This window comes from Pectinophora gossypiella, chromosome 16, assembly GCF_024362695.1.
Source record: "Pectinophora gossypiella chromosome 16, ilPecGoss1.1, whole genome shotgun sequence".
NCBI lineage: Eukaryota > Metazoa > Arthropoda > Insecta > Lepidoptera > Gelechiidae > Pectinophora > Pectinophora gossypiella.
The window spans coordinates 13,032,019-13,059,466 of NC_065419.1; the positions used below are offsets into that span (position 1 = coordinate 13,032,019).

The window sequence follows — 27,448 nt, forward strand, 5'->3', positions numbered from 1 at the left end:
TAGATCATACTAAGCTTTTAAGCTTTCCTGTGATAAGGAAGGATATCGACGGGTAGGCGTCCAAAAATATTGTTTTTTGTAACGGTATTTTTGTTTAATTGATAAAAATAAATAACTAATTATTTATTAAATAATTTTGCGACGAAAAATTCCACTTGATATCAACTCAGAATTATGGTCTGAATCATCCCTCAAAGTTTTCGTTACGATGCATGTCACGAACAGCCTGTATAGGTTATTTATGTATGTCATTATTACATAAATAACCTATACCTACAAGGTGTTAGTGAGTAGGTCGCGTCGCACCACAACACAAAACCATTAAAAAAAAACTTACCCAAAATTATATATCTAAAACAAAATAATAAAAAATTGTTCACCGTTCTCGTAATCCGTGTGTATCACTAAGGCAGAACTTTCCCAGAGTTAATGGACCACTCGCCGCGCTGGCACGGGAAATCTATTGAACCGTGACCACTAGCTGCCTATGCGCCTGTTACGGTCCGGCCCACTATACTAGCGGAATGGAGGCTTGTTAGAATCTTCATAGTCACTGTTGTGAGATTTCTATGCTTGGATATCTCCTTCCTGCCTTACCAATAACAAATGAACCACTTCTACTACTAGTTTAGTCTCTTTTGTAACTGTTCCATTTTTTATTTTGGCGCAATAAAGTTTTAAACAATGTAATTGTGTGTAGCACGTAGAGCAACACGGACCTCCGCGGTAATTATTTGACAGCTAAGCAAAACACAATCATGTTATTTCATCATCATCATCAATTTAAGAGCCACGCTCTCGTCGGTGGTTTCCCTCTTGCCTTCCGCCCCGCAGTACTCTGTCTGACGCAAGTGGTATGGCCCCAGAGTAGTCTATTACAAATCCATACTAGGACTCCTGTCCTCCGCCTCTGAATAGTACTGACTGCTGCTGCCCTCTGTCAGATTCCAGGTTACAGTCCCTATGACTTGCCCCTTCCGTCCTGCATTGCCGTACCGATGGCTTCCATCTTCGCCTCTGCAACCGTTGAGGTCTTCACCCGTATTCCTGGGCAAGGGTTCTGCGTTATACCCCGTAGGTTTGGGTCTGGGTCCCTTTTATAAGTTATTTCATAACTGTTAAATTCTTATGCGCACTTTTCACCGCCGATTTATTTGTTTATTGATAAGGCGGTGAAGTAGTATTTCTTTATAGGGTACTTTTACCTGATGTGCAGTATTAGCAACGCAACGCGATAAATAAGCCAACTCAATTCAGGACCGAAGCAAATGGTATTCCATAGTCTCTGCTTACCCCGGTGGGAAATAGGCGTGAGTTTACATAAACTCAGTATTTACATACATATGTATGCATGTACAACAGTCGACTAGTCAACAAATTCAAAGTCGCCTAACATGGTATGGAGGGGAACTATGCGGCGACTCTAGTAGGAACCGAATCGGAAATTAAGTGTTCCGACAGTGAGCTAAGTCACCGACATAGTTCAAACGATTAGCTCTGGAGTGGCTCTGTGACTGTTGCCCAATAACTGTTGGGATAGAAGTTTGAACACGTTCTTGACTAGAAACCTCCAAGAGTGGAAATTGGCTTTGGAAATTGCAAAGTGAATAGTTAAAATTCCATACCTCGTCCCTGATTCGTATTAACGGAAACGATTGGGCTCACGATCCGGAAGACCAGGTTCGAATCTCGATGGGGATATAATCACATAAATTTCATTGCAATCACTAGTTTGGCTCATCACCTGATGGCCGGAAAGTAAAATGATCCCTTCTTCGGAGGACACGTTAATCCGTTGGTCCCGGCTATTATTTACCGATGTAAGGAAGTAGTCGTTACATGAGCCATGTCAGGGGCCTTTGGCGGCTCAATAATAACCCTGACAACAAGGTTGATGGGGTTGGTAATCCACCTCACAACCCACACGTAGAAGAACACATAGAAGAAGAATTCTATATGTGACACGTTAAGTAATCGGTTCCGGCTACTATTTAAGTGTGTAGTCATTACATTAGCCATGTCAGGGGTCTACCGTAGCTCGATAACCCAGATACTAGGGTTGATGAGGTTGATGAGTAGTGAACGATACCTATTGGTCGGGGTTTTTATAGGAAGTAGTTATACTTCAGAAGAATCTGTTTCAAATGAAACATAATTACAAAATCTACTGTTTCTTTTCGTTTTTTCAAAAGGAAAAACAAGTAATAAGCGAAAATAAATTACTTGCAAACTAACTTGAACATGAATGTAAGTGACACAATTGTACAGAATAACAAAAGCTAAAGGAACAGAAATGTTCGCGTTCGCTCGACCGAACATGCGTATACTAATGAACGAATAAAGGTACGCAGGCGCGTACTTAGGGGTTTTGAGGCATTTTTTTTTTGACGTGATTTATTGTAGATTTGCCGCAGATGGCATTAACTACTTGGCCGGACAAATGGGGTGCGCTGAAGTCTCTCATCCGGTACAACGTTTTAGACAACAGGGAGGGTGTCCAGTTGGGCGCGAACCTCGGCTCAGGGCGTCGTCTGAGAGGAAAAATATTTATACCTTAGTGGGTTGATAGCGATAAGCGCTGATTGAGGGAAATCGTCGACCACGCCGGCGGGGTCGGTATCGGGGTGCTGAAGTGTTTGGTGTCGCGAGCTGATTGACCCCTTCTATGTCTAGAGCAATCGGGTCGTCGGGATCTTATATTACGTCCTTCGGACGCCGATACTTTACAGTACCGTCCCTAAGCGGGAAATACGATGACTGCCGACGGACATTAAGAAAATAGCTACTCAGCAAATCCCTCTAAATGCGACCCTGCTCACTGGTGATTAGTAGAGCCGTCGTTGATGGATGACCAGTAAAATATGTCGATCACCACACCACCCGCTGTTCCGCAAGTTTACCAGAGTTTCCAGAACAATGGAAATGTTTAGAAATAAATAACTGTCCTGTTTCATTATATAGAGGGTGTTAATGACATCGTAACGAATACTGACGGGGATGATTCAGACCATGATTCTGAGTTTATATCAAGTGAAATTTTCCGTCGCAAAATTCATGTGTTTTTTTTTTATTATTTTCAATTCTATAGTTATGCGATACAAAATACTGGGGAAGATGATTCAGACCATGGTTCTAAGTTGATAACAAGTGGAATTTTCGTGCAAAATAATAGACCATAAAGGACACAAGCAGCCATGGTAGCCCCGTTGGATGAACGTTTGACTCTCACTATGACGTCGCAGGTTCGAATCCCAGCATGGGCCTAAACCAATGATTTTCGAATTCGTTTTCGAATTCACATTTGAATCGTAAATGATTATCATGTGCTCAGCAATGAAGGAAACCTATGTGTATGTGACCTAACCTATATTAGCCTGATTTTCCTTTCGCGGGTTGTAAGGTCAGACAGGCAGTCGCTTCTGTAAAAAACCGGACCCTGTGAAAACCGGATAACGCTAGAGAGATGAGTTATAAATATAAAGCACACGATCATTAAGTCGAGTTTTACAAACATTCGCCCATTCATGATAATAAAAGTGATGAATAATGAAAGTGTTCGGGCAGTACTGCCAAATCTGCAACTGAATTTATATAACTTTAAAACTTTGATAAGAAAACCCATTCAAACGTCAAAAATCGTAAACATAAATTGAAACAGCAATATATATCAAAACTAACTGTACATTTCGTAAAGTATATAAAAGACTTGAAGATTTTGGGAGTCATGAACACAAATGTGATGACGGTGACTTGTCTCCTGGTAGCACTGAACAGCGACAGTTTTGCGAAAAAGAAAGTCGCACGTCACAAAATAGTCTTCGCCTTCGACGACGACAACAATACAGAATGGAATGAGGCCTTACGAAAAGTGACTAAATTCTCAGAAAATTTCGTCGTGAATGTTACCGTGCCTGTAGTCAGATCTGGTGAAGAGACTGAGAACAAATACCCGTATGTCGTCGCTATGGGCCCGACTACAGACGTCGAAATCACGAAATTAGGCGTCAGGATCTACAGACTCTGCACCGGATCCCTCCTATCAGCTACCTGGGTTCTCTCATCAGCCTTCTGCATCGGAGAACGAAACACACAAGTCACTGACAGAAGAATCATCTACAGCAACTTCACTGTTGATCCCAACGCAACCACGTACTACACTAAAGTTCTTGAAATCATACCTCATCCGGGACATAAGAAGACGACGTCATTTAATGATATAGGGCTTTTGAAAGTCGAAGCTGTCCCAGTGCAGGTCTTTGGGAAACTATCAGCAATAGACTATCGGAGTCTAATAGGTCACTCTGTGGTAAATGCTGGTCTGGGAATGACGGTAAAAGACTTGTCTAACTTGGACAAAGCACGCGAGCAGCTTCAAGAAGATCAAATGAGAGGGCTACAAATAAAGGACGCGATAATAGCGACATGTCCTCATAGTGACAATGTATATATTAAAGCTGCCATTGTGTGTATTAGAACTACATGTAACAGCAATATTAATTATACTGATGATAAAGTGCAAAGGGTGCAGCTAATAGATGAAGGGGCGCCTCTCATATACCACGGGAAGATCGTTGGCGTGGGCTGCTGTGGATACAATAGGAAGATTGCTTTCACAGCAGTAAGTCCGTATCTTGATTGGATAAAGTACGTGATGGATAATAATTGAAATGAAACCGTGTGTTTTGGAAGCTAGAGTCAAGAGTTACCGATGTTCTACCTCTTTTTGAATTTTAGATTAAAATTACAACATAAATTTAAATCAATAAAATATACTCGAAATCCTCTTAAAAATTTGCTTAAAACTAAACGTAGCAGTGTGAAACGCTCTTACTGCTGTAGAAAGTTGCATTTAAAAGAAACTGGTATGAATCGAACGAACCTAAACTTCCCAATTATCAGCATCAATAAAGCACGCCCAACGCGGTTCTCATATATATATTTTTTAATGACCAAAGTATTTTTATATAGACTAGAAGCGCTGTTAAATATTAAAATAATTTAAGTCTTTAAAATAAATTAAAGAAAATAATTATGTACCTTATTTTTTACACAAAAATCCCACCGTGGACATGGCTGTGAACGTGTTGGCGCGTTTCTGTACTAAGCGTTTGATTATACAGTAATATACAGAGTGTTATTGACACCGTAACAAAAACTTTGAGGGATGATTTAGACCATGAATCTAAGTTGCTACCAAGTGGAGCCCAAAAGTATGAAACTGAAAATATTTAAATGAAAACACAAAAAAGACATGAATTTTGCGACGGAAAATTCCACTTGATATCAACTCAGAATTATGAGCTGAATCATCCCCCTCATTATTCGGCACGGTGTCACTAACACCTTGTTTTCTGGACTTCCCATTCTTAACGTTACTACTTCTCTTCTTTTTTTTTCTTCTTACACTACTACTTCTGTTACTACTTACTGATGTAAGTGAGTAATCGCTACATGAGCCATGTCAGGGGCCTTTGGCGGCTCAATCAATACCCTGTCACTAAGGTTGATGAGGCTGGTATTCCACCTCACAACCCACACGATAAGACGAAGATTCTTGACGTAAAAACATACAGAAGGATGTGTTTTTGAAACTTTACATTTACTTGTGTCTCTTCCTACTCATTAGGGACTAACACCCTCACTGACCATTTTCGGGTGAGAGCCGTCAGCGCTCCCCATTTGTCCGGCCAAGTAGTTGATGCCATTTGCAACCAATCTACAATAAGTCACGTCTGAAAAAAAATCACTAACGATCACCTCTCTCTGTGTTTTTAAAAGACTTTTTTAGGTACCTCAACTGATGTGATTTTTCTTTTACCCCGAGGAATTATGTAAATGCCGTCAACGGGAGGTTTTCATTATCTAATGTATCTAACAGCTTGGGTGATTTATGGGCAAATATTTCATTTTTAATTCTGAAGCTCGTCCTCTTTGCAAACATAACAATCTCACAACTATATCCCAATTGGGGTAGTCAAGAGGAACGATAAGCTGCAAAAGTCCAATCAGTTTCTTGCAAAGTAATTAACTGGTTGCACTTAAGACCTCCTGGTTACATGTCGTTTCTGTAATAGACCAAAAACACCTACAAAAACATACATATTTCATCTAAGATAATTACGTTGAAAGGCCTCCGTGGTCCAGTGGTTGAGCGTTGGGCTTACGATCCAGGTTCTGGGTTCGAATCCCGGTGGGGATTTGTCCCAAAAATCACTTTGTGATCCCTAGTTTAGTTAGGACATTACAGGCTGATCACCAGATTGTCCAAAAGTAAGAAGATCCATGATTCGGCAGGCACGTTAAGCCGTTGGTCCCGGTTACTACTTACAGATGTAATTACGTAGTCGTTACATGAGCCATATTAGGAGCCTTTGAAACCAGGGTTGATGACGTTGGTAATTCACCTCACAACCCACACGATAGAAGACGTTGAATAAATGATTCTGATTCTATCCTCCCAAAGCTCAGTTGATTTATGCGCAGATATTTCATATTTCTCTCTCTAATGTGTTCAAACCACGCAGTGACTAAGTGTCGCGGTCAACTTGGAGTCTGCGGCCAGATGTCACTGTGACACACTTAGGACTTAGATTTATAGGAGAGATATTTTATCTACAAACACGCTTATTCTCTCGCAGTTAATAAAAAACCTGACCTGTCAATTTCTTCAATACGCAAGCGGACCCTGTGAAAAAAACGAGCTAACACTATCGAGTAGCTGGCGGTTGTAGTGTTTACATAACTACATCATTGTAATACACTTAGGTTTTATTAAATATATTTATATATAAAAATAAAATATAAATTTAATTTTAATTAATCATTTTTGACGAAGCTTGTGCGGATTTTATTATGTATGATTTCAATGTGATTTACCATTTATTTATTTTTTGAATATGAATTTTGGTACTGACGAAGCCTATGGTGAATTTCCATTCGGTTTATTTTTATCTCTTTATTTCATTAATAATAATCGTAAAGAAGATATATTAGTTATAATAGTATTTTGAAACATAAAAAAGAAAAAGGTTAAAATAAAAAATAAATATGTCTTATATTATAAAATACTTCATCGATATAATCGATTCATATAATATATTCTGTCATCTCGGGCAATGCCCTACGCGGTGGCCACGATTAAAAAGTACTGTACTGGTATGTACGGGGGTGGAGTGAAAACGTAGTGTGTAGCAGCGAGCCGATATTTAAATTATCATGGTATTAGTGACATCGTAACGAATAGTAAGGGGGATGATTCAGACCATGATTCTGAGTTAATACGAGTATCAAGTGGAATCCGTCGCAAAATTCATGTTTTTTAATATACCAGGCATTTTTAATTCTATACTTTTGCGGTGGCAAATCCACTTGATATTAACTCAAAATAATGAGCTGAATCATCCCTCTCAGTATTCGTTACCATGTCACTAATACCCCGTGCAAGCATACAGATAGCCATACAAGTAGGTATGGGTGTTAGTGACACCGTAACGAATACTGAGGGGATGATTCAGACCATGATTCTGAGTTAATATCAAGTGCATAATGTTTACTAGTGGACTTCATGAAAAATTTCGGTTTTTTTTTTAATATTTTCAGTTCCATACTTTTGCGACGGAAAATTGATATTAACTCAGGATCATGGCCTGAATCATCCCTCACCCTGTATATTAATTATATTGAGGCGAATACACTACAGCGGTTATGCAAGTGTAAACACGGTAAGTATTTACTGTGTGTTCAAAATAATGTGCGTGTTGTAAACTCGGACACACTTCATGTACTGGTTGAATGATTTTAGATATGGCAACTCTAGTTACGAAGTGTCTGTGGCTGGCTCATCTGTGATGTGGCTGATAGATGAATGTGGAAGTAATTTGGCTCTGCCACTGCGCCCGCCCCTACTCCGATATTTATTGGCATTCTGATTGGACTGGGAGTACCAATATGGCTTTTATACTGGTCTGCTGGTAAAGAGAAAACATAGAATTGGTTCAGTTGCTTATAATCCAGGTAATTTAGTAAAAGTCGGCGAAGGAATGTACTCTCCAACTTGATCTCTCTCTATCGTGTGGGTTGTGAGGTGGATTATCAACACTGGTGTTAGGGTTATTATTCAGCCGCCATATTCCCCTGATATAACTCATGTAACGACTACGTACATACATCAGTAAGTAGTAACCAGGACCAACGGCTTAACGTGCCTTCCGAAGCACAAATTATCTTACTTTTGGACAATCAGGTGATCAGCCTGTAATTTCCTAACCAAACTAGGGATCACAAAATGATTTTTGTGATTTGTCCCCACCGGGATTCGAACCTGGGACCTCCGGATGGTGAGCACAACGCTCAACCACTGGACCACAGAGGCCGTTCCAAATTTTAGTTATAATTTAATCTTCTTCCCACTTCCCATAGACCTAGAATCATGGAATTTGGCCGCGAGAAAAGTTTTATATTTACAGCACAAATAAAAAAAAAACATTAATTCGTTGTCCTTATTTGCGGTTGGTAAACTAATCGCGACCTATATCGATGTATGGAGACAATCGTTTTTCAACGGCAAAGTCAAAGCCTAAGATATAGGAACCCTCGGTTCTGAGTCGCACTTGTCGGGCTTTTATATATTCTTCTGTTATTTGAAAAATTCTGATGACGTCATCAGTATGACGCGAAATGTCTATGGATGGCACCATAGACATTACGCGTCGAATTCTACTGATAACGTCATCAGAATCTTTCAAATGAATAGAATAATAACTCTCCTTTTTGTTTGTCGCAGTCGGGAAATGAATCTGTTCTGTAACAGTGATTATTAATTCCATATAAAACTGAATTATGCGGTAGAATGTTGGTCCGCTCAGCTCAAATTAGGTAATTACTAAAAAAAAATACAAAATAAATTCCCGCCAAATTGCTACAAGAAACTAACAACCAACTGCAACTCTCAACAATTTTATCTACTTGCATCCGACTTGGTCGTTTAAAAGCAGCATCGATAAAAGTCGGGATTAGACTTCCGGACCCGAGGGAAGTTATAGCGGTCTGTACCGGGAATTATACCGGTACCGTACCGGGTTTACCGGTGTACCTGAAACTTAGTCGCTAGCGATGCTCGATAGGACGTCAACTATCGACAAGTTGTATATAACCAAACCTTATAAAATGCAGGGTATTAGTGACTATAATAGGTTTACGAAAGCAGTATATAAAGCGCAGGTTGGTGGTAGGGCTGACAGAGGAAGACCTAGAAAGACGTACCATCAAAGAACAAAAATTCAGTCACTGAGCCCAGCGAATTATTTGTCAACAGTGGTCAAATTATGAACCATTAGTTGTTATTGTTCATGTTATAAAATGATTGTAAACTATTATAAGGACAATGTTATTTGTAGAGGAAATAAATATATTACTTACTTACTTATGTTATGAGCCATGTGAGGGGCTTTTGGCGGCTCAATAGTAACCCTGACACCAGAGTTGATGAGATTGGTACTCCATCTCACAACCCACACGATAAAGAAGAGTTGTCATAATTATAAAATGTATGTTTTTTTAGATGTTTTTGGTCTATTACAGAAACGACATATAACCAGGTGTTAAGTGCAACTAGTTAATTTATTACTTTGCAAGAAACTGATTGGACTTTTGCAGCTTATCGTACATTGACCAAATTGGAGATGTCCTTAGAAAAGGTTCAGTGCGATATACATCTGCTGTTACGCTCTTGTACGCAAAATTGATACGATAGAAGCAATATTGATGATGTGATCCAGCCGTTTTCGGCTACGGCGACTGCTTCAACTCCGACGTTCATGTGCTCGCATGTGGCTTATATAGCCAATCTTATTGGAAAAGATCCTCACACATAGCGGGCATGTGAGTACACCATTTAAATATGTATAATTGATCGCTCTAAGCGGTCGGGCTTTCAATTCATCGCGCTTGGCGTCAAGCTCTAAGCGCCGTCGATCGTTAGCTTCAACTAGTGTTGCTTTTTAAAGTAAACTATCGACAGTCGAGCTATCGACCTTTTGACAACACTATTACAGTTAAGTTTATCTTTGTTTCCAAGAGGATGCCTATTCGTTTCCGCTACACTATGTTCTACAGTGTATTTGGAAACTAAAACGTATCTCGTACACTTATGGTCGTATATGTTAATTTAGGTTTCGCGTTTCGTATACATACATACATAAACTCAGGCCCGTAATCCCTAATGGGGTGGGCAGAGCCACAAGTAATCAAAGACAACTTGCAGCCACTGTTGATACGAAGTCCAAAGATGGATATGATGAACCTTATGGTGATAAGGGATCAGCCTATCACCCATAACATTAGTCCATCATTAGTTGCGTTTCGTATATTTCTACCCTAAAAAATGAGGGTAAACCTCATACAGGATTTTAAACTTAGATCTATTAAAACTTGGTATTTTGATCTTTCGACGTTTTAAGCAATTGACCTTTAGATACCTATTAGATGTTTTAGACTTCGATGTGATTGTCGGTATTTTAATCTATTCGATATATTGAGTTAAGACGTATTGAGCATGGGTAATTTAAACAAATGTATTTTAAGTTTCGATGTTGTAATATGTAACCGTTTATTAAACAGGAATGTCGTATAATGTTTACCATATGTGATTTCAAAAAATAACAATATTAACAATACGAACTTATTATAAATAGAAGATCTCCTCCAGCGCGCCGCACTGAGGCAGAGCGCCCAAAACGCTGGCAGCATTCCCCCTCTGAACTGCCAGGCCTATCCTCTGCGCAAAATAACTGCCAGCTCTCGGATCGCCAGTTGCCTCAATGAGACGCGCCGAAATGTCACTCAAAAATAATTTCGCCTCAGGACCCCACGGACCCATCGTCTCCACTGCGAATGGCAAAAAGATATACGACCCACTTAAACCCACATATTTCCTTCTCTTCCCCTCCTCCGCTGCCTGGGCCGCAGCACCTGCCCTAACAGAGGTCGAAGGTACATGAGAAGGTGCCAGAGAGTCAACACAAGTCGCATCCCATACGAGACAACGACCCATGCTCCACGGAACCAACGTCAACCCATCCGGACGTTTGCCATCAGCGCGAATAATTCCACTGGGCTCCAGAATGGACGGGACTCCTATAGAAGAAAGAGCCCTGCGTATTATGTCATTTAAGGAGGCATGACGAGGTATCCGACCCGCACTCCTCAGACATGACAAACCATGGCGCCCCAAATCATTGACTAAGGCTCCGCATCGACACAGATGTGGCTGATTTATTTGCACCCCCAAGCGAAGCCCAATAGCAAGGGACAGCGTGACGTCGTCAAGAAGTGTACCCACATTCACCGAAGGAAGCGCCTGTAGCCAAAAACCCGACTCCCTCTCATACAGGGCCAAAAGACGAGAGCGATCCTCCGCAGTGGCGCAACTCGCAACCAGATTTTGCTGAACCTTTTTACACAAAGGTTCATCCCACTGCTTCTGCGAAAACTGGTTCAAAGGCAGATCACCAGGCCGCAACGAACTCCAAGCACTCGTGGCCTCCGCCACACCAAAAACCTGCACGGAACCCGAAAAAGGGTTAAGTATCTTTCCGCATAGCAAGGTAGAAGCGTAAGCAGAGGACAAAAATGCAGGAAGAGCAACAGCCGAGATTTTTCTCACGCCAATGCCTCCAAACCTCACCGGGAGAGAAGCCAGGTCCCAAGCACCGTCATCCATTTGACAATTCAAAATTCTCGAGAGCAGCTCCCGAACTGCATAATCCATTTTTTCCAGCTGCTCCGGGAACCACCACAACAAAGAGCATCTCATAAAATACGTGAACTTGGGCACAAACAAACAAAATCTAATAACAAACAATGCCATATGTGCGTTAATTTTATAAAGCCGATCAGAGGACTGTGCAAATTTAACGAGCTGCTCATCCACGAAACCTGGGATAGATTCCTCCAATAAGGGAGCACCCAACAGCCGAAGGGAATCTTTGCTCACCACTTTAATACCGGGAGCAAGTGCATTGAATTCCGAAATAATTCTAACACTCGCTTGGCCCATTAAAGAATCCTGCAAAAACAACTCGCATTTATCAAAATTTAAATGCAAACCAATATCGGAAAATTTCTATAAAAATCTTTAGTGGTTAATCTGACTTACTTCTGAGATAAGTACCATACATAAATTATGTAGAACGCTTTCTTTACTTAATTATTTAATACATACATAAACTAATCATGTAGTTGAATGAAGTTATTCTTCTTCTTCTATCGTGTGGGTTATGAGGTGGATTACCAACCTCATCATACCTGGTGACAGGGTTACTATATGGCCCTGATATGGCTCTTTTACGGCTAATAGCCGGGCCCAACGGCTTAACGTGCCCTCCGAAGCATCAAATCTTTGTGAGAATGTCCTAACATTACAGGTTGATCACCTGGTTGTGTTCGGAAGGCACGGTAAGCCGTTGGTCCCGGTTACTACTTACTGATGTAAGTGAGTAATCGTTACATGAGTCATATCAGGGGCCTATAGCGGCTCAATGACCCTGACACCAAGGTTACTGAGGTTGATAATCCACCTCACAACCCACACCATAAGAAGAAGATTCTTGACGTAAAAACATACAGAAGGATGTGTTTTTGAAACTTTACATTTACTTGTGTCTCTTCCTACTCATTAGGGACTAACACCCTCACTGACGATATTCGGGTGAGAGCCGTCAGCGCTCCCCATTTGTCCGGCCAAGTAGTTGATGCCATTTGCAACCAATCTACAATAAGTCACGTCTGAAAAAAAATCACTAACGATCAGCTCTCTCTGTGTTTTTAAAAGACTTTTTAGGTATGTATTCCTAGTTGTAACAGGATCTAACTGTCAAGGTATTTCAATCTCAACAGGAACTTAACACTTGCAAACTACTGATTTAGCTGAAGCGTCGTCAATACTATGTTCTAAACAATCTGCTATTCTGCTATCAACCGGAACAATTGATCGTCAGATGTGATTACTCCGGCTCATTGTGTTTCAAGCTTACTGTAGTTTAGTTGTATTGGAGATGTCGTCTATTGATACTTTTTTTTTGTTTTGGTTTTCCCCGAAGGGCGAGGCAAAGGGAACTATGTCTATACAGCTATGTCTTATGTACTTTTTTTCTTGATGATGATTAATGAAATAATGAAAGGTGATGACGATGATAACAGCCTCCGTGGTTTAGTGGTTAGAGCGTTAGGCTCACGATCTGGAGGTCCGGGTTCGATTCCCGATGGGGACATTGTCGCAATCACTTCGTGAGACTGTCCTTTGCTGAAGGACTTTTCAGGCTTAAATCACCTGATCGTCCGAAAAAGTAAGATGATTCCGACTATTAGCAGTAAAGACACTTCCACCAACCCGCATTGGAGCAGCGTGGTGGAGTAAGCTCCATACCCCCTCCGGTTGATTGAGGGGAGGCCTGTGCCCAGCAGTGGGTGCCTACCCCGTATATAGGCTGTTTATGTGTGATGACGATGAATAATGAAACTTAAGCAGACTCCTACTCCGAACCCGAAACGAATTAACTTAAAAATATTTTTGTTTCAGGTAAGCGTCTAAGTTACGAGTTTCTTCGTCGGTCTGTAAGTCTTTACTTAATAGAGGTCTTCTTTTTATCGTGTGGGTTGTGAAGTGGAATACCAGCCTCATCAACCCTGGTCTCAGGGTTATTAGGGAGAATAAATTTCATTTCATTTCATTTTATTAAGCCGCCAGAGGAACCTGACATGGCTCATGTAACGACTACACACTTACATCAGTAAGTAGTAACCGGGACCAACGGCTTAACGTGCCTTCCGAAGCACGGATTATCTTACTTTCGGACAATCAGGTGATCAGCCTGTTATGTTAATACCAAACTAGAGATCACAAAGTGATTTTTGTGATATGTCCCCACCGGGAATCGAACCCTTAAATACGTACAATGGTGCCTGTCATTTTCTTATACACTGATAAAGAAAGGGATGGATGATTGTCAACTGATAATTTTAAAACGTATGAATAACCCGGACTAATGCAATAGGCATCTCGGTGATATGTTATGCAGCACGTTTGACGTGCGCTGTCAACTTCATTCTGTCAGGTTGTTGGCCAATATAAAATTTAGGGAGGACTTTTTAAAATTTCTGCCTAAAATTGACGTGTTTCATAAATTTTATGCCTATCGATTACCTGTCCCTTTCCTTTTCGGCGGATAAGAAAATGACAAGTATAACTTAAAATAAAATTAGGATGTGTCTGCAGGAATCGGGGCCATGTAGCTAGTTATAGATTATCAAAGCGAAGAAAGTAAGTCATGAATGATCAAAACCACGCGTCGATTGATAGGCATTATTGATAGGTATTCAATCACTGATAACAGCAGTTGATAAATTTAGGCTAGACACCCCCCCACCCGTAGTCCTTGATGATATTGAGGATAGTAGGACACCTGCTGTTATAAAGGTAAGTACTCATATGCAATAAAATTTGAAAGTTTTTTTCTCACAACATGTGAACATATTGTGGTTTATTATGCCAAACGAGAAGCTCGGTGGCGCAGCGGTAAACGCGCTCGGTCTGCGATTGTTGAAGTTAAGCAACTTTCGCAAAGGCCGGTCATAGGATGGGTGACCACAAAAAAAAGAAAGTTTTTATCTCGAGCTCCTCCGTGCTTCGGAAGGCACGTTAAGCCGTTGGTCCCGGCTACATTAGCCGTCGTGAATAACCATCAATCCGCATGGGCTGATGATGATGATGCCAAACGTATCGTAAATGACAAGTAAGACTTGGTGAGCCTAAGAAAAAAAAGTATCTTTCGGTATGGGCTTGGGGGTCAAAAAGGCCACATCGAAGCAATTCATCTGAAAGAAGCAATATTGCGATTTGAGATTTGCGCATATAAAAGTAAGTGCGCAATGCACACAAATGTCAAGTAGCAATATTGCTTCGGCATTTCATTCCTACATAAGTATAACACAGGTTCCTACCACACTTGGTTATTACCATGTATCTTTTTACGGCTTGTGTCTCTGCCCACCCCATTAGAAAATTCGGGCGTGAGTAGTGTCTGTCGGTGATATTTATCAATCAATAAGCAAAAGTAGGTCGTAGAGGAAGGTAGTAGGGATTTTTACATATTCCTCGCCTTATGGTTGTCTGGAAGAAATCGCTTTAAGCGATTAGGCCGCCATTTGCCATAGGGTACGTAAACAAAAAAGCAATCGAATTATTTATAGGTCTCTATTGTACGAGTACTAACTTTATAATATAATATTAAATTGATAAATAAACCAAGTAAATAAACCTAGTTAAGAGTATTTTGTAAATATTTCCTTTTATTTTGGTGCAATAAAGTATATTTGTATTTTTTGTAGGTCATGATCTAAAAATTGAAAGAAAGAAAGAAACATTTATTACTCCCGGACACCACAGACACACAGGTACAGACAGGTACATTACATTCAACACAGGACAGAAACCACACGGAAATCAATACACAAAACAAAAAAAAAACAAATGGAACACCAAGATCAAAGATTGCACGTAAAATGTTTGTGTTTTTGTGTTTCCCCTAGTGTGAACCACGCCTAACAATATGTGTCAATATTGTGTGACGGACATCATTCGTGTTTATATGCCCGATCTGTGTGCTCTGTGTTCAAGATATATTTTTTTATTATTCTCCTCTCGAGCATGGTGATAGTGTGAATGGTGTGAAGTGATTAACTAGTAGTGTCTCGGCATTACCGTTTATTCCAGGGTACAGTCATGAGCAATAAATGTACCTACTTTAGGACTCTGTCGCACTAACATATTTGACATTTGGTGAGACTTGCAGTTCAATTAACAAACATAGGTTAATTTGTCCTGTTGAACAGGCGGAGAGGGTATATAAAAAAAACTTAACTATAATTGCACAAAAAAGTACACACTATTCTGTCTGACGCCCAGAGTAGTCTATTTCAAAGGCGTACTAGGACTCCTGTCCTCCTTCTCTGAATAGTACTGGCGTTACTGCTGCCCTCTGTCAGGTTCCAGGTTACAGTCCCTGTGACTTGCCCCCTTCCGTCATGCTTTACCGTTCCGATGGCTCACTTCTCCGTCTAGGTTAAGGTAGAGAATATTACTACGAACCAAAATACCTAAACACACTAATCTACCGAAATATCCCAACTGAAGGTTGGAAAACAGCCAATCAGATTATTCCCTTGGTACTGGAATTACGGTACGCTGCACTATGGAATATGGTAGAACAAACGCGTATCAAAATTCATTTTTTCACTAATTGAAATAGGTCCTTCTATCAATGTAATATAATAGTTCGAAAGTCGAAGATTCATATTCTGTAGCGCAATTCATATTATATTTGGTGAAAGTAGTTGTTTTCATGTGGTAAAGTTAAGGTTCATGAAATTGGGAAATATCAAGTTCCTCATTGACGATTTTCAAAGTCAGATAGTTTTAAAACTTAAAATGAAAGGTATATGGTATTATATATTTTTGAAAAGCTTATTTATCGGAAAATTTAGACAAATTAAATTGATTGTTTTTAATACGAATATATACGTAAAAAAAATTAAAGAAGAAATGGAGGAAAAAAAAGGTTTTCTTCAACTTCGTCGAAGCTTTTAACATTTACCGGCGTTTACCGGTGCTTTGAATTTAATGTTAATTGATAGTTTAGTTACTTATCAACAACATATATAAAAATTAGCTGCGATTTTTTGCGAACTTTGGAGATATGAGATAAAATCGAATCCTAGTCAGGGTACGGAAATTGCTATCAATTGCGGTTTCGTGGTTGACTTGATTTAACAATACTTTGTGGTATAGTTTATCAATTGATTATTTTATATTGTTAAGTTTTTATCATTTTGGTGTCATTTTCCATGAGAAAATAGATATCTGAATTAATTCACACATTCTGAAACAATATATAAAGGGAGGTAACAAAATATGTTTCCATTACAATTTCAGTGGTATTTTCGTATAGTACGGCTATTTTACTCTTCAAAATGTCTACTTTTAACTGTAGTAAACGTGAATTAATAGAATCTTATATAGAAGGCGGTAAAACGACTGCGGCACTTTCGACATATTTGGAGGAAAAACAAGTATCAGAAGACAATATATGTTTTATAATTGGTAAAATTCAACAGACTATCATCCCTGCGTTTAATAGACGCTGGAAAGAAGCAGCACGCAATAAGAATATATTTTTAAAAAATAACACAAATTGGCTGGATTCTGAATATTCCGTGACTATATCTACATCAGAAAACGTGTCAACAGACTCAATCGTGTGTGACATAATTATGGAGATTCTTCAGAATCAAGCAAAAAAAGAAGAAACACTATTTTGATGAACGAATATGGTTTGGAGCACATTCTGGGCGGATATCTTCAAGGATTGCGTTCTATGGGAGAAGGAACGGAAGCAAAACTAGTTGAAGAATTAAGGTTGGCTGATGCTGAAAAAAAGCTTTTCGTTTTGAATCACTTTGATAACGCAAAAATAATCAAAACGCTTACAGATGAAGAAGCATTCAGTGTTTTCATCGACTTGGAACTATCTAAAGCACAATATCTGTATCTCAGGAACGTTACAGATGAAAGAAACTGTCCAATATTTCCACCATATTACCAGGTGTAAATGGGAATGAACCTAACAAGAAACCCTATTACATAGCTAGTTAAATTAATAATATTAAGAAAATTTTGATTCATTTCTATGTTTAGCATAATGTATAGCTATAGGTACTGTACCATTTTTTATTTTATTTTATCATTAATATGATAAGTTATGTTAATTGAGTAATTAGTGTTGAGAAATACAGGTAAGATAATATAACTAAAAATATAAATTTCAATAAATATATAGAATTTTAAACGATTGTGAGTTTTCTTTATTTAATAAAAAAAATTACGCGTAATTTCAATTCACCAAACATTACTTATATGAATTTTTATATATTCCTTTATATTAGTGCAAAATTACATCGCTCTATCTTTAAAATTGACGGAGTTACAGATTTTTGATCCGAAACACACCCAAATATTCCACAGTGCGCTGTCGCGGTCCGCACCGAAATTATGAGCTTTTCTAATCTGGTTGGTAAATACCTTTAATGGTTCTTAAAAGGGTTTTTACTGTCCCTCTAGGGAATATAATTGGCTAATTTGCAGTTGTAACAATAAAATATGAAATATGTCGGATATGGTAATTTATCATTTAACGATAATTATCCAATAGGTTTTTTTATTAAGATCATTTTTAAATATTTTATTTTTACCTTATAAGAATGCGATTTTTCATCTGTGTATTCTACGAATATATATAATATTTATTTATAATAATATTTATTCGTAGTGTATATTACAAGACCCGAAACACTGGCGGCCATGTTGAGCTTCGTGTGACGTCACATTTCACAAAATAAACAGAAACTATCTGTCAGGTTTCAAGTTATAATGTTTGACAGTTTCAGGATATTTTGGTAGATTAGTAAGATTAGTGTGTTTCAAGATATGTTAACCTGAAGTGCACGATGGTGTATAGAAAGGACCAAGACTGTTTGCTTGACTGTTTTATATTTCTGTGTGAACCGAAGAAACCTTTACGGATAGAACAGACGATGACCATTGGAAAGAAGGAGAAAGGTAATAATTTACAGTTTGTTCAATTTTGACTCATGGGTGCTGGTTAATATGGTTAATTTTAGTTGGAAATACTAAAATAAGTAATGTTGTTGTCTTCTTTGTTTGATGTATGTTGTGTTAATGTTAAATATCGTGTACTTATTGGAAAGAAGGAAGTAGAAGTTCATTGCCCAGCAGTGGGATATTTTAAACTACATAAGATTAGAATGTTGAATTTATTATTTACGATAAACTATTATTTTTTTTTACAATTTTACATTCAGCCATTACAGTAAAAACCAATGCGACTGAAACAAATACATATAAGACATAACAATTATTATTAACTAGGACAATAGCGAAATGCCACATCTGTGAATTTGTGAATTGATTTAATAGTTTCGAAACTCATAAATAATAAATATAAAAAACAATCACGAAACGAAGACTTGGCTCAAAGGACTTGATTCCAGGCCATAACCCTTATTAAAAAAAAAAACAATATTGCTATTTGACATTAGTTTACTTTTAAATGCGCAAATGTCAAATTTAAATTATGCTTTTGCAGATGAATTGCTTCAATGTGACCTTTTTAACAAAGCTTAAATAAAATTAAGGTTTTCTCACCAGGACAGCAAGGTTGCGCCACCAGCGGAAACATATTAATTCCTTTCTTGCTTTTTCGTTATGGTTTTTGTGTGTGGAGTCCTTTTATAATAAACAATTTATATTCTACTCTATTATTCGGGTTTCGGTTGCCGGCAACAAATCAAATCAAATATACTTTATTGCACACAGCATACAAAACAAATTAACACAGATGATGATAGATACAGTACAATCTGGCGGCCTTATTGCTAAGCAGCAATTTCTTCCAGGCAACCAGTGGATAGGAAACATTATTACAATTTGGTGCGGGACAGTGCAACATCTTGTATAAAATAATAAATATCTACTATAAATAAATAAAAAAAAACAAATAAAAGTAAAATAAATAAATAAAATTAAAATAGAACTACTTATATAAATTTAAATACATACAAATTGGTTGCGCAACCAGCATACTTTTTGACATACATAGAAAGGCTCAGTGGCGACCCTAGGGCGGAGCGAGGTGTGCCACCGCACCGGGCGCCGAAATAGGAGGGGTGACAATATCAACCAAGACTGGTTCACCATAGCCGCAAACTAAAACTTCATCGGGTTGCGACCATATAAAACCCACACCGGGTTACCTTAAACAACATTTGAAAAGATTTAAATAGATTTGCGGAGGAGCTCGGTGGCGCAGCGGTTAACGCGCTCGGTCTGCGATTGTTGAAATAAAGCAACTTTCGCAAAAGCCGGTCATAGGATGGGTGACCACAAAAAAAAAGGTTTTCATCTCGAGCTCCTCCGTGCTTCGGAAGGCACGTTAAGCCGTTGGTCCCGGCTGCATTAGCAGTCGTTAATAACCATCAATCCGCACTGGGCCCGCGTGATGGTTTAAGGCCCGATCTCCCTATCCAACCATAGGGAAGGCCCGTGCCCCAGCAGTGGGGACGTTAATGGGCTGGTGATGATGAAATTTACGGTGGCCGTAAACTAATCGAAAAATTTTATGTTATAAGGGACTGAGGGATGCCACTATTTGATGTCGCATCACCTAAACATTTTGTTAGAGCCGCCACTGGAATGGCTGTCTATATCCGTCTATCCGTAAGTATGTAAGACTACCAAAAAGTTTTATTTTTTTCTATTTGATTTTTGAACCCATTCATTTTACTGTCTTTATGTCAAGATAAAGATCGGTTTATAAAGTATTGCACTTCCAAATCCTCTTACTATCAGCTGTTGTTCCACCTAATTGTTTAGGCGCGGCTTATCAATACGATAACGGGCTTGGATAACAACCAGTCGCTTTCCGCGCGTCTGCCAGTACATAATAACACTGGACGGAAAAACATGGCCGATTAAAAAGTAAATAAACTCATTTAAAAAAAGAAATTATTGACAGAACATTTTATTGCCTGTGTCATCGGCACGCGCGAAAGAAAAATAAAATAAAACAAAAACGCTCGCAATGTACTCGTAAAATTCGAAGTGACAAGTTTGAATTTAAAATTGAAGTTCGAAATAGTGATGTGACAATGCGCGGTATTGAATCGATAAGGTGATGGTGTGACCATGAATTCCATGAAAGGGTTTTGGACTGAGTTTTTGAACGCTGCCGCGACGCACCCGTTTCCGGCATTGTCAGTGGATCTACCGACGCCGTTGGATTGGCCGACGCAAAATGACGAGGACCGTTAGTACTTATGTTTTATAAGCACAGTAATTTATACTTTATGAAAATTAATTACTTACTCCTTTACGAACAGATAGAGCCACATACACACCAGGTCAGAGCCCTCAGTTTTCTCCATTTGGGCGACTACGATAAGTCACGTTTTTAATACAAAAATCTTTTTCTTTTAAATAATTAGGCATGTTTTAATAAAATTATAGGTATGTTCAGTTTTTATAACATACATAAACTGCCTATATACGTCCCACTGCTGGGCACAGGCCTCCCCTCAATCAACCGGAGGGGGTATGGAGCATACTCCACCACGCTGCTCCGCTGCGGGTTGGTGGAGGTGTTTTTATGGCTAATAGCCGGGACCAACGGCTTAACGTGCCCTCCGAAGCACGGAATCATCTTACTTTTTCGGACAATTAGGTGATTCAAGCCTGAAAAGTCCTTACCAAACAAAGGACAGTCTCACAAAGTGATTTCGACAATGTCCCCATCGGGAATCGAACCCGGACCTCCAGATCGCGAGCCTAACGCTCTAACCACTAGACCACGGAGGCTGTCTGTCAGTTTTTATAAATAACACAAATACACAGCTACTTATATTAGATCGCATAATTATTTATAAGTATCGTCAGCATTTCGTTTAATATCCATTATTTAAATTTTCTACAAATCCTTGTGTAACGTAACGTAGCATCACGCCTGTATGTCCAAAGGGGTAGGCAGAGGTGAATAGTACAGCTCGGCAGCTATGTATTCTGTAAGTGCTTTTGTGTTTGATTGCAAATCGGTGATAAGAGGGCGTTCTCGTTACTAATAGTCATTAGTCTGGTACATCGATTGTCTCTTTCCAACATTTATTGATAAGGGATTTATTAGGTCATGTCTTTGTTCAGTGACTCATAATATAGTTACTAATTTACTAAAGGCCGATATTGTTCACAATAAATGAATGAATGAAAAAGTGTCGTGTAGCGTTCAAAGGTATTCATCAAAAAATGTGTTGTTAAAATGTTTTCTCCAAGCATTCGCTACGTAAAGCAGATTATAAATATCTTAATGTAAAAAAAGGGGTAAAGTACATTACATTATAGCCGTTTTACATGACACACAGTGTAACATGACAGTGTTTCTAATGTCTGTTAACTCTGGTATCCACAGATACAGGTTCCAATTAAGCCGCCAAATATACCGATAGTTATTGTTTGACTAAGCTCCTAATCCCGTTAGTTGCAGCCGATCCAACTCGTGTAATTATCGGTGTTTGTGACTGTTGTGCAAATTTCCACGTTTATTACACGACATTTCATTATAACTCGCCTACTAAAAGTGACTGGTTTACGATAATAAAAAGAAATAAAGAACATTTCCAGAAACAAAGGCTCTATTACTAAAAGTATCGTATTTCTAAATAACAGGCTGTTACCGTGAAATAACGGCGAATATAATTTCTACGAACGCGATTACAAAGGCGAAAAACCTTTGAACAATTTACCAACTCAATTTTAAATTTAGAAACAAGTTTCCCATTAATATGTTTTTTAATAATTCAAGCACGAACGACCTAAATGTTTTTTTTTTCTAATCGAGGCCAGTGCAAATTAGGACTGAAGTATTATGCCTTTATTTGTTTTACGATAAGGTTGGCATTGCGCAAACTCCGTGAAGCTTATCAAAATTGTTATCGCAGAAAGATAGTGCAATGCCGCCTACACAATATATTTAGACTCCAAAGCAAGAGCCTTCCTTTAATCAGTATTATTTTCCACACAGATGAGCGATCTCGTTTCACTTCACAATAATTTCATCTTATCATAAGAAACATCGATGCTTGTTATCGATATTTGAAATCACGCGCATCATTGAATCGATTCTATTGGATCGAGTTATATCTTATCTCTGCGTACAGTCTTTGGAATGTCAACCTACAGAATGGAACGTTCATAAATGCTACTACAGTGTTGTTATAAATTTAGAAAATGAATTTTGAAAGTCATTTGAAAGTGTTTACTTTTTAAGTTAGTGTTGTGATACATTTTATCGATATGCGGGTGCCGTCTGTGTCGTGGTCTAGCACGATAGAGTGTGTTCAAAACTGTGCGTGGCGGACTTTATATTGTGGATTGGAAACTTGTGAGAAGATGGTAGCAGCTCATCATCTTTTGGCATTTCCCTACCCAAACCTGGACGTTGTTATTGCTGCTCCTACTTACGCCAGACAACGTTGGTATTTTTATCGATGTTTTTATTAGGGTATTTCCATTATCGATAACTGTTAATAACTTCACTAGTTCTTTGTTGCCTTTAGACATGATTAGAGAAGATTATACGTCATTACACATAATTATAATATCCGTATCATGATAATGTAAGTCTACTGAAAGAAAGACGCCTCCCAGTACTTGTTACGTTAAATTACACGCATACCTACTTAACGGTTTGATAATGATTTCGTATTTTGACATTTCCTTACCATATATCTTTTTTAATATAATATAATTATTTATTTACAAAATTAAAACGTAATTAATACGAAATGCAAATTCTGTACGACAGATGTCACTTAGTATTGTACTCGAGGGAAATTTTCAAAATTAAATTCCAAAATTGAAATTCTAATGCCGTGATCCGCACGACAAACAAATTAAAAAGTTAAAAATTCCACATTCAAAAATTACAGATTTTCGCGTCCTATTTGTTTTGTTTGTTTTGAATCTTTAATTGTTTTTATACAAAAGTTTAAATGAAATTCTAAATTGTATTGTTTTTGATAATATCAATCTTAGAACTTTTTGAGAAAAGTGACTACTTACAAGTTATACATATATATGTCACCGTAAAATTGTAAATAACGTTAGATTATAATCTATCTCGCGAGATTGTGAACTGTCGAAAAATTGTGAAACGTAATATACTGCTTACAATTTAACGTATTATTATTCGTCAGATTATAATCTATCGAAGTAAAACTGTTAAATCACAATCTTACAATTGTCAAATTGTCAACTGTCCGACGGCTGTCCCTGATTGGTCGGCCTTACAGTAGACCGTTCTGTGTCCATAGAGTTAGGAATAAGACACAGGTATCAGTCAAATAAAATAAATGCTCTTCAAGATTGTGAAATCAAGTACGTATTTATTAATTATTTAGTAAGTAATCAATAATTCTGACATCACATGGTAAGAAAAAATGTATCAAAATTAAAAAATCTGAAACGTATCATTCAGTATACTTTTCGTGTGTAAGATAAACATGTTGGCGGCATAGGGGTGGCCCAAGGGCCACCCCCGCCGCACCCTAACCTACTGTTATGCCTTGTAAAAATTATGACAAAACACTATTATTCTAAAAAAGAATTATGGATATCTATTTATTAATCCCAAAAATAAGTTATACCTAACAAACCAATATTCCTAGATGTTATTATGGGAAAGTAAAACTATTATGCTAAAAAACGTTATGCAAAAAGGATTATGATAATTGAAATTATGACAAAAACATTTATGCATTTTAAGAGAATCCCAAATTAACATTATGCTCACTCTAATAGTTTTGTAACTCTATGGTATAGCACGCGAGGTGCGTTTCGTATCACAATTTGACGGTTTCACTTCGATAAATTATAATCTACCGAAAAATAATACGTTAAATTGTAAGCAATATGATACGATTCATAATTATTCGACAGATTACAATCTCGCGAGATTCAATTCGATAGATTATAATCTAACGTTATTTACAATTTTACGGTGACATATATAAGCAATCATTGCTTGTCTCTACCCATCCCATCCCCAGGACCACGTGAGTTTATGTTTATCATTCATGTGGGTTGTAAGGCCAGTAACCGGCCTCACCAATCGCCTTGGCAATGTTATATACCTAGTAAGTATTAAACTGCCAAAGGCCACTGACATGTAGATATTTTAAGCCGTTGATCCTGGCGTACTATTAACAAATCCAAATACAAAAATACAAATCTTTATTGGTAACGTAAGCTACATGTCATAAACTACCAACTACTACTACTAACTGTTATGTCTACTGAAGTAAATACCTATTTTCGATAACAGGTACCCAAGACCCAAAACAAAAGAAGCACGAAATCTCTCAGCTAGTTTCTTTTTTATCGTTTATAAACAGTAGTAATTCCAATATCAATTTACAAAAAAAAACAGGAAACAAAGTAGATTCATATCGCAACGAAATAATTGTACAATCCTTTGTTTGCATTCAGAATACCCCCGCATAATTGAATGGCGAGAGTGGACGAGCCAACGAAATGTGAAATGATTTTGCATTTAGCCAATCATCACATCGCCTTTTGCTAAATTCACTACACTGCTGTTGCTAAAACAGCTAATGTGTTGCCGTAGTATTGCTCGATGTAACCAGAGTTATTTTTCTGTTTCTGTTAATTTATATACTTTTGATTACGTTATAACCTAAAATAAAAGTGATCAAAAACTAAAACGCACAAAATGAATACCCGATTTTTAATCAGGAACAGATTCCCAGTCGATCTATATCTTTTCTTTTCCGAAAATCCGAAGGCAGGATCTTAAACCGCATCCAAATGGACAAAATGCCTAAATTTATCCTTTTTTGTGAGACAAATCTTAGTTTATTTTTATGAGACAATCTTTTCCTTAGTATTTTTGTGACAATTGTGACTATCAATAATACTTACTAAACAAGATACTTTTAATGCAATTTGCACTAAATATGTATATTTTTAGAGCATATGACATTTCACTTTATCAGTTTTTCTTTTTTTAAAGTAGCAGTAATTGGCAACCCTGTAAAAACTAACGAGTTGTGTGAAATATAAACGAATGACGCGAAATTCCGGCCGCGAGTAAAATTTGATTACGAGTGATTTTATCGGCTCTTTCAGGATATAGTTGCAATTTCATTATTCATTCGCTCATTATTTCAAAAGCTTTTGACGGGCTCCACAAATACGGGCAAAAATATTTAAGCTATTTAATTAAGCTTGTCGATTTAATGAGGTTCGAGCGGATTGTGTTTTTGTAGATTTCGTTCCATCATTCATAATGAAATGAAGCCTTTAGAATTTAAATTTGGGTGAATAACACTGTCAATCAATTAATCCATAATTCTTTATTGCACATATAACATACATAACATGCAGAGTAAAAAAAAAGCGTATAAAATTATATTTTAACTACGCGTACTTATTTTTTAACGAGACTTATTGTTTGTAGGAGAGCGCTGAGGGTTTGTAAAATTTAAGACAACAGGCATGGTGCCCTGCTGAGCGCGAACCTTCGCCCAGGGCGTCGTCTGAGAGGGTTTTTAAAGAATTAATCGACCCAAGTAAGCCGATAGCGATAAGCGCTGAATGTGGGAAATCATCGACCACGTCGGTGCGGCCGGTATCAGGGTAGTTACCCGTATGTTTTATACTTCATCCGGTCATTCATCACCAACATGTTTGAATGAAACTCGAGCATCATCGAGGTCTTTTTGAAAAAAAAAACCTATTCATCTCTCCGTACTGTTGTTTGAAGCGTTAAATTTTCACGGCAAAAAAAGAACTTTGGCGTTCGATATAAATTCATCCGAGCGACAGAATTTTTACGGGCATGTATTTTTCTTTTAAAATAAAAAAAAAACACGCACACACTTGATTGTTAGCAGCACATTCACTCTTTATTTTTTTTCTTTCGCATACGAATATAAAAAAGAATTCGTTAACGGTCGAATCGAGCTCTATTTCTAGTGTTGCCAGACTTTATTAAAAATAATAAAGCACAAATGTAAAATCTCCGTAAAAACACAACATGAAATAAAAATCTACCCGCCGTCTAGAACTCTACATTCGAAACGGAGCTTCCGAATACATAAGATTTTTAAATAACTTTAAATATAACATAACGACTACGTCGTCGTTAGCTTATGTTATATATCCACGCTTCACCGCGCTTTCTGTTAGACCGGCGTGATAGGTGCTGAGCTGTATCGCCGTCTATTATGTTCGAGCCAACTGTGTCAGCAAATTGCACTTAAGATAAATTAATAACTCAATTTGTCTTCCTAAACGAGGCTTAGTATACCATAAGCACAGAATGAATTATAATAATAATAAAAAAACTGGTCAAGTGCGAGTCCGGGCTTACGCTCCGAGGGTTTCGTACAAACTGCCGTAAATTAACAAAAACAATATTTAATCTCTAAAGAATGAATGAATGAATTGACTTTACCTTTGATAAACTGTTGTCTCTATACATCGACATGGGTCGCAGTAAGTTTACCAACTGTTTTTGTTTTTTAAACCCATTTTTTTGTGATGGAACAAGAAATTAAGGATATACAAGACAATTTATATAATATTCGGATGTTTTCAACTACTTGTACTGTAAAACCTTCCTTTTTACCAAATCTTATGTTCTAAGTTGTTGTATGATTTGATTCCTTTGTGAAATGTTAGAAAATTATGCTCAAATGGACGTATCATTAGATTGCGTTGATTTAGAAGCTTCATTTTTGTACAGCT

General features: G+C 37.9%; 1 protein-coding gene across 7 annotated transcripts in view; it reads left to right on the forward strand.

Annotated features, from left to right (window-relative positions):
- The window catches only part of LOC126373787 (atypical protein kinase C), a 322,244-nt gene that overhangs the window by 246,517 nt on the left and 48,279 nt on the right, over nucleotides 1-27,448 (forward strand). The window contains exon 1 of one of the 7 annotated variants that reach the window (XM_050020085.1): nucleotides 20,545-20,936. The exons of 5 other annotated variants lie outside the window; for them this stretch is intronic. In XM_050020085.1, coding sequence (XP_049876042.1) covers nucleotides 20,816-20,936 — 121 coding nt within the window. In that variant the 5' untranslated portion in view covers nucleotides 20,545-20,815. Of the gene's footprint in view, nucleotides 1-20,544; nucleotides 20,937-22,695; nucleotides 23,151-27,448 lie in introns of those variants that run through there. One more of the 7 variants, XM_050020084.1, reaches the window with a different exon arrangement.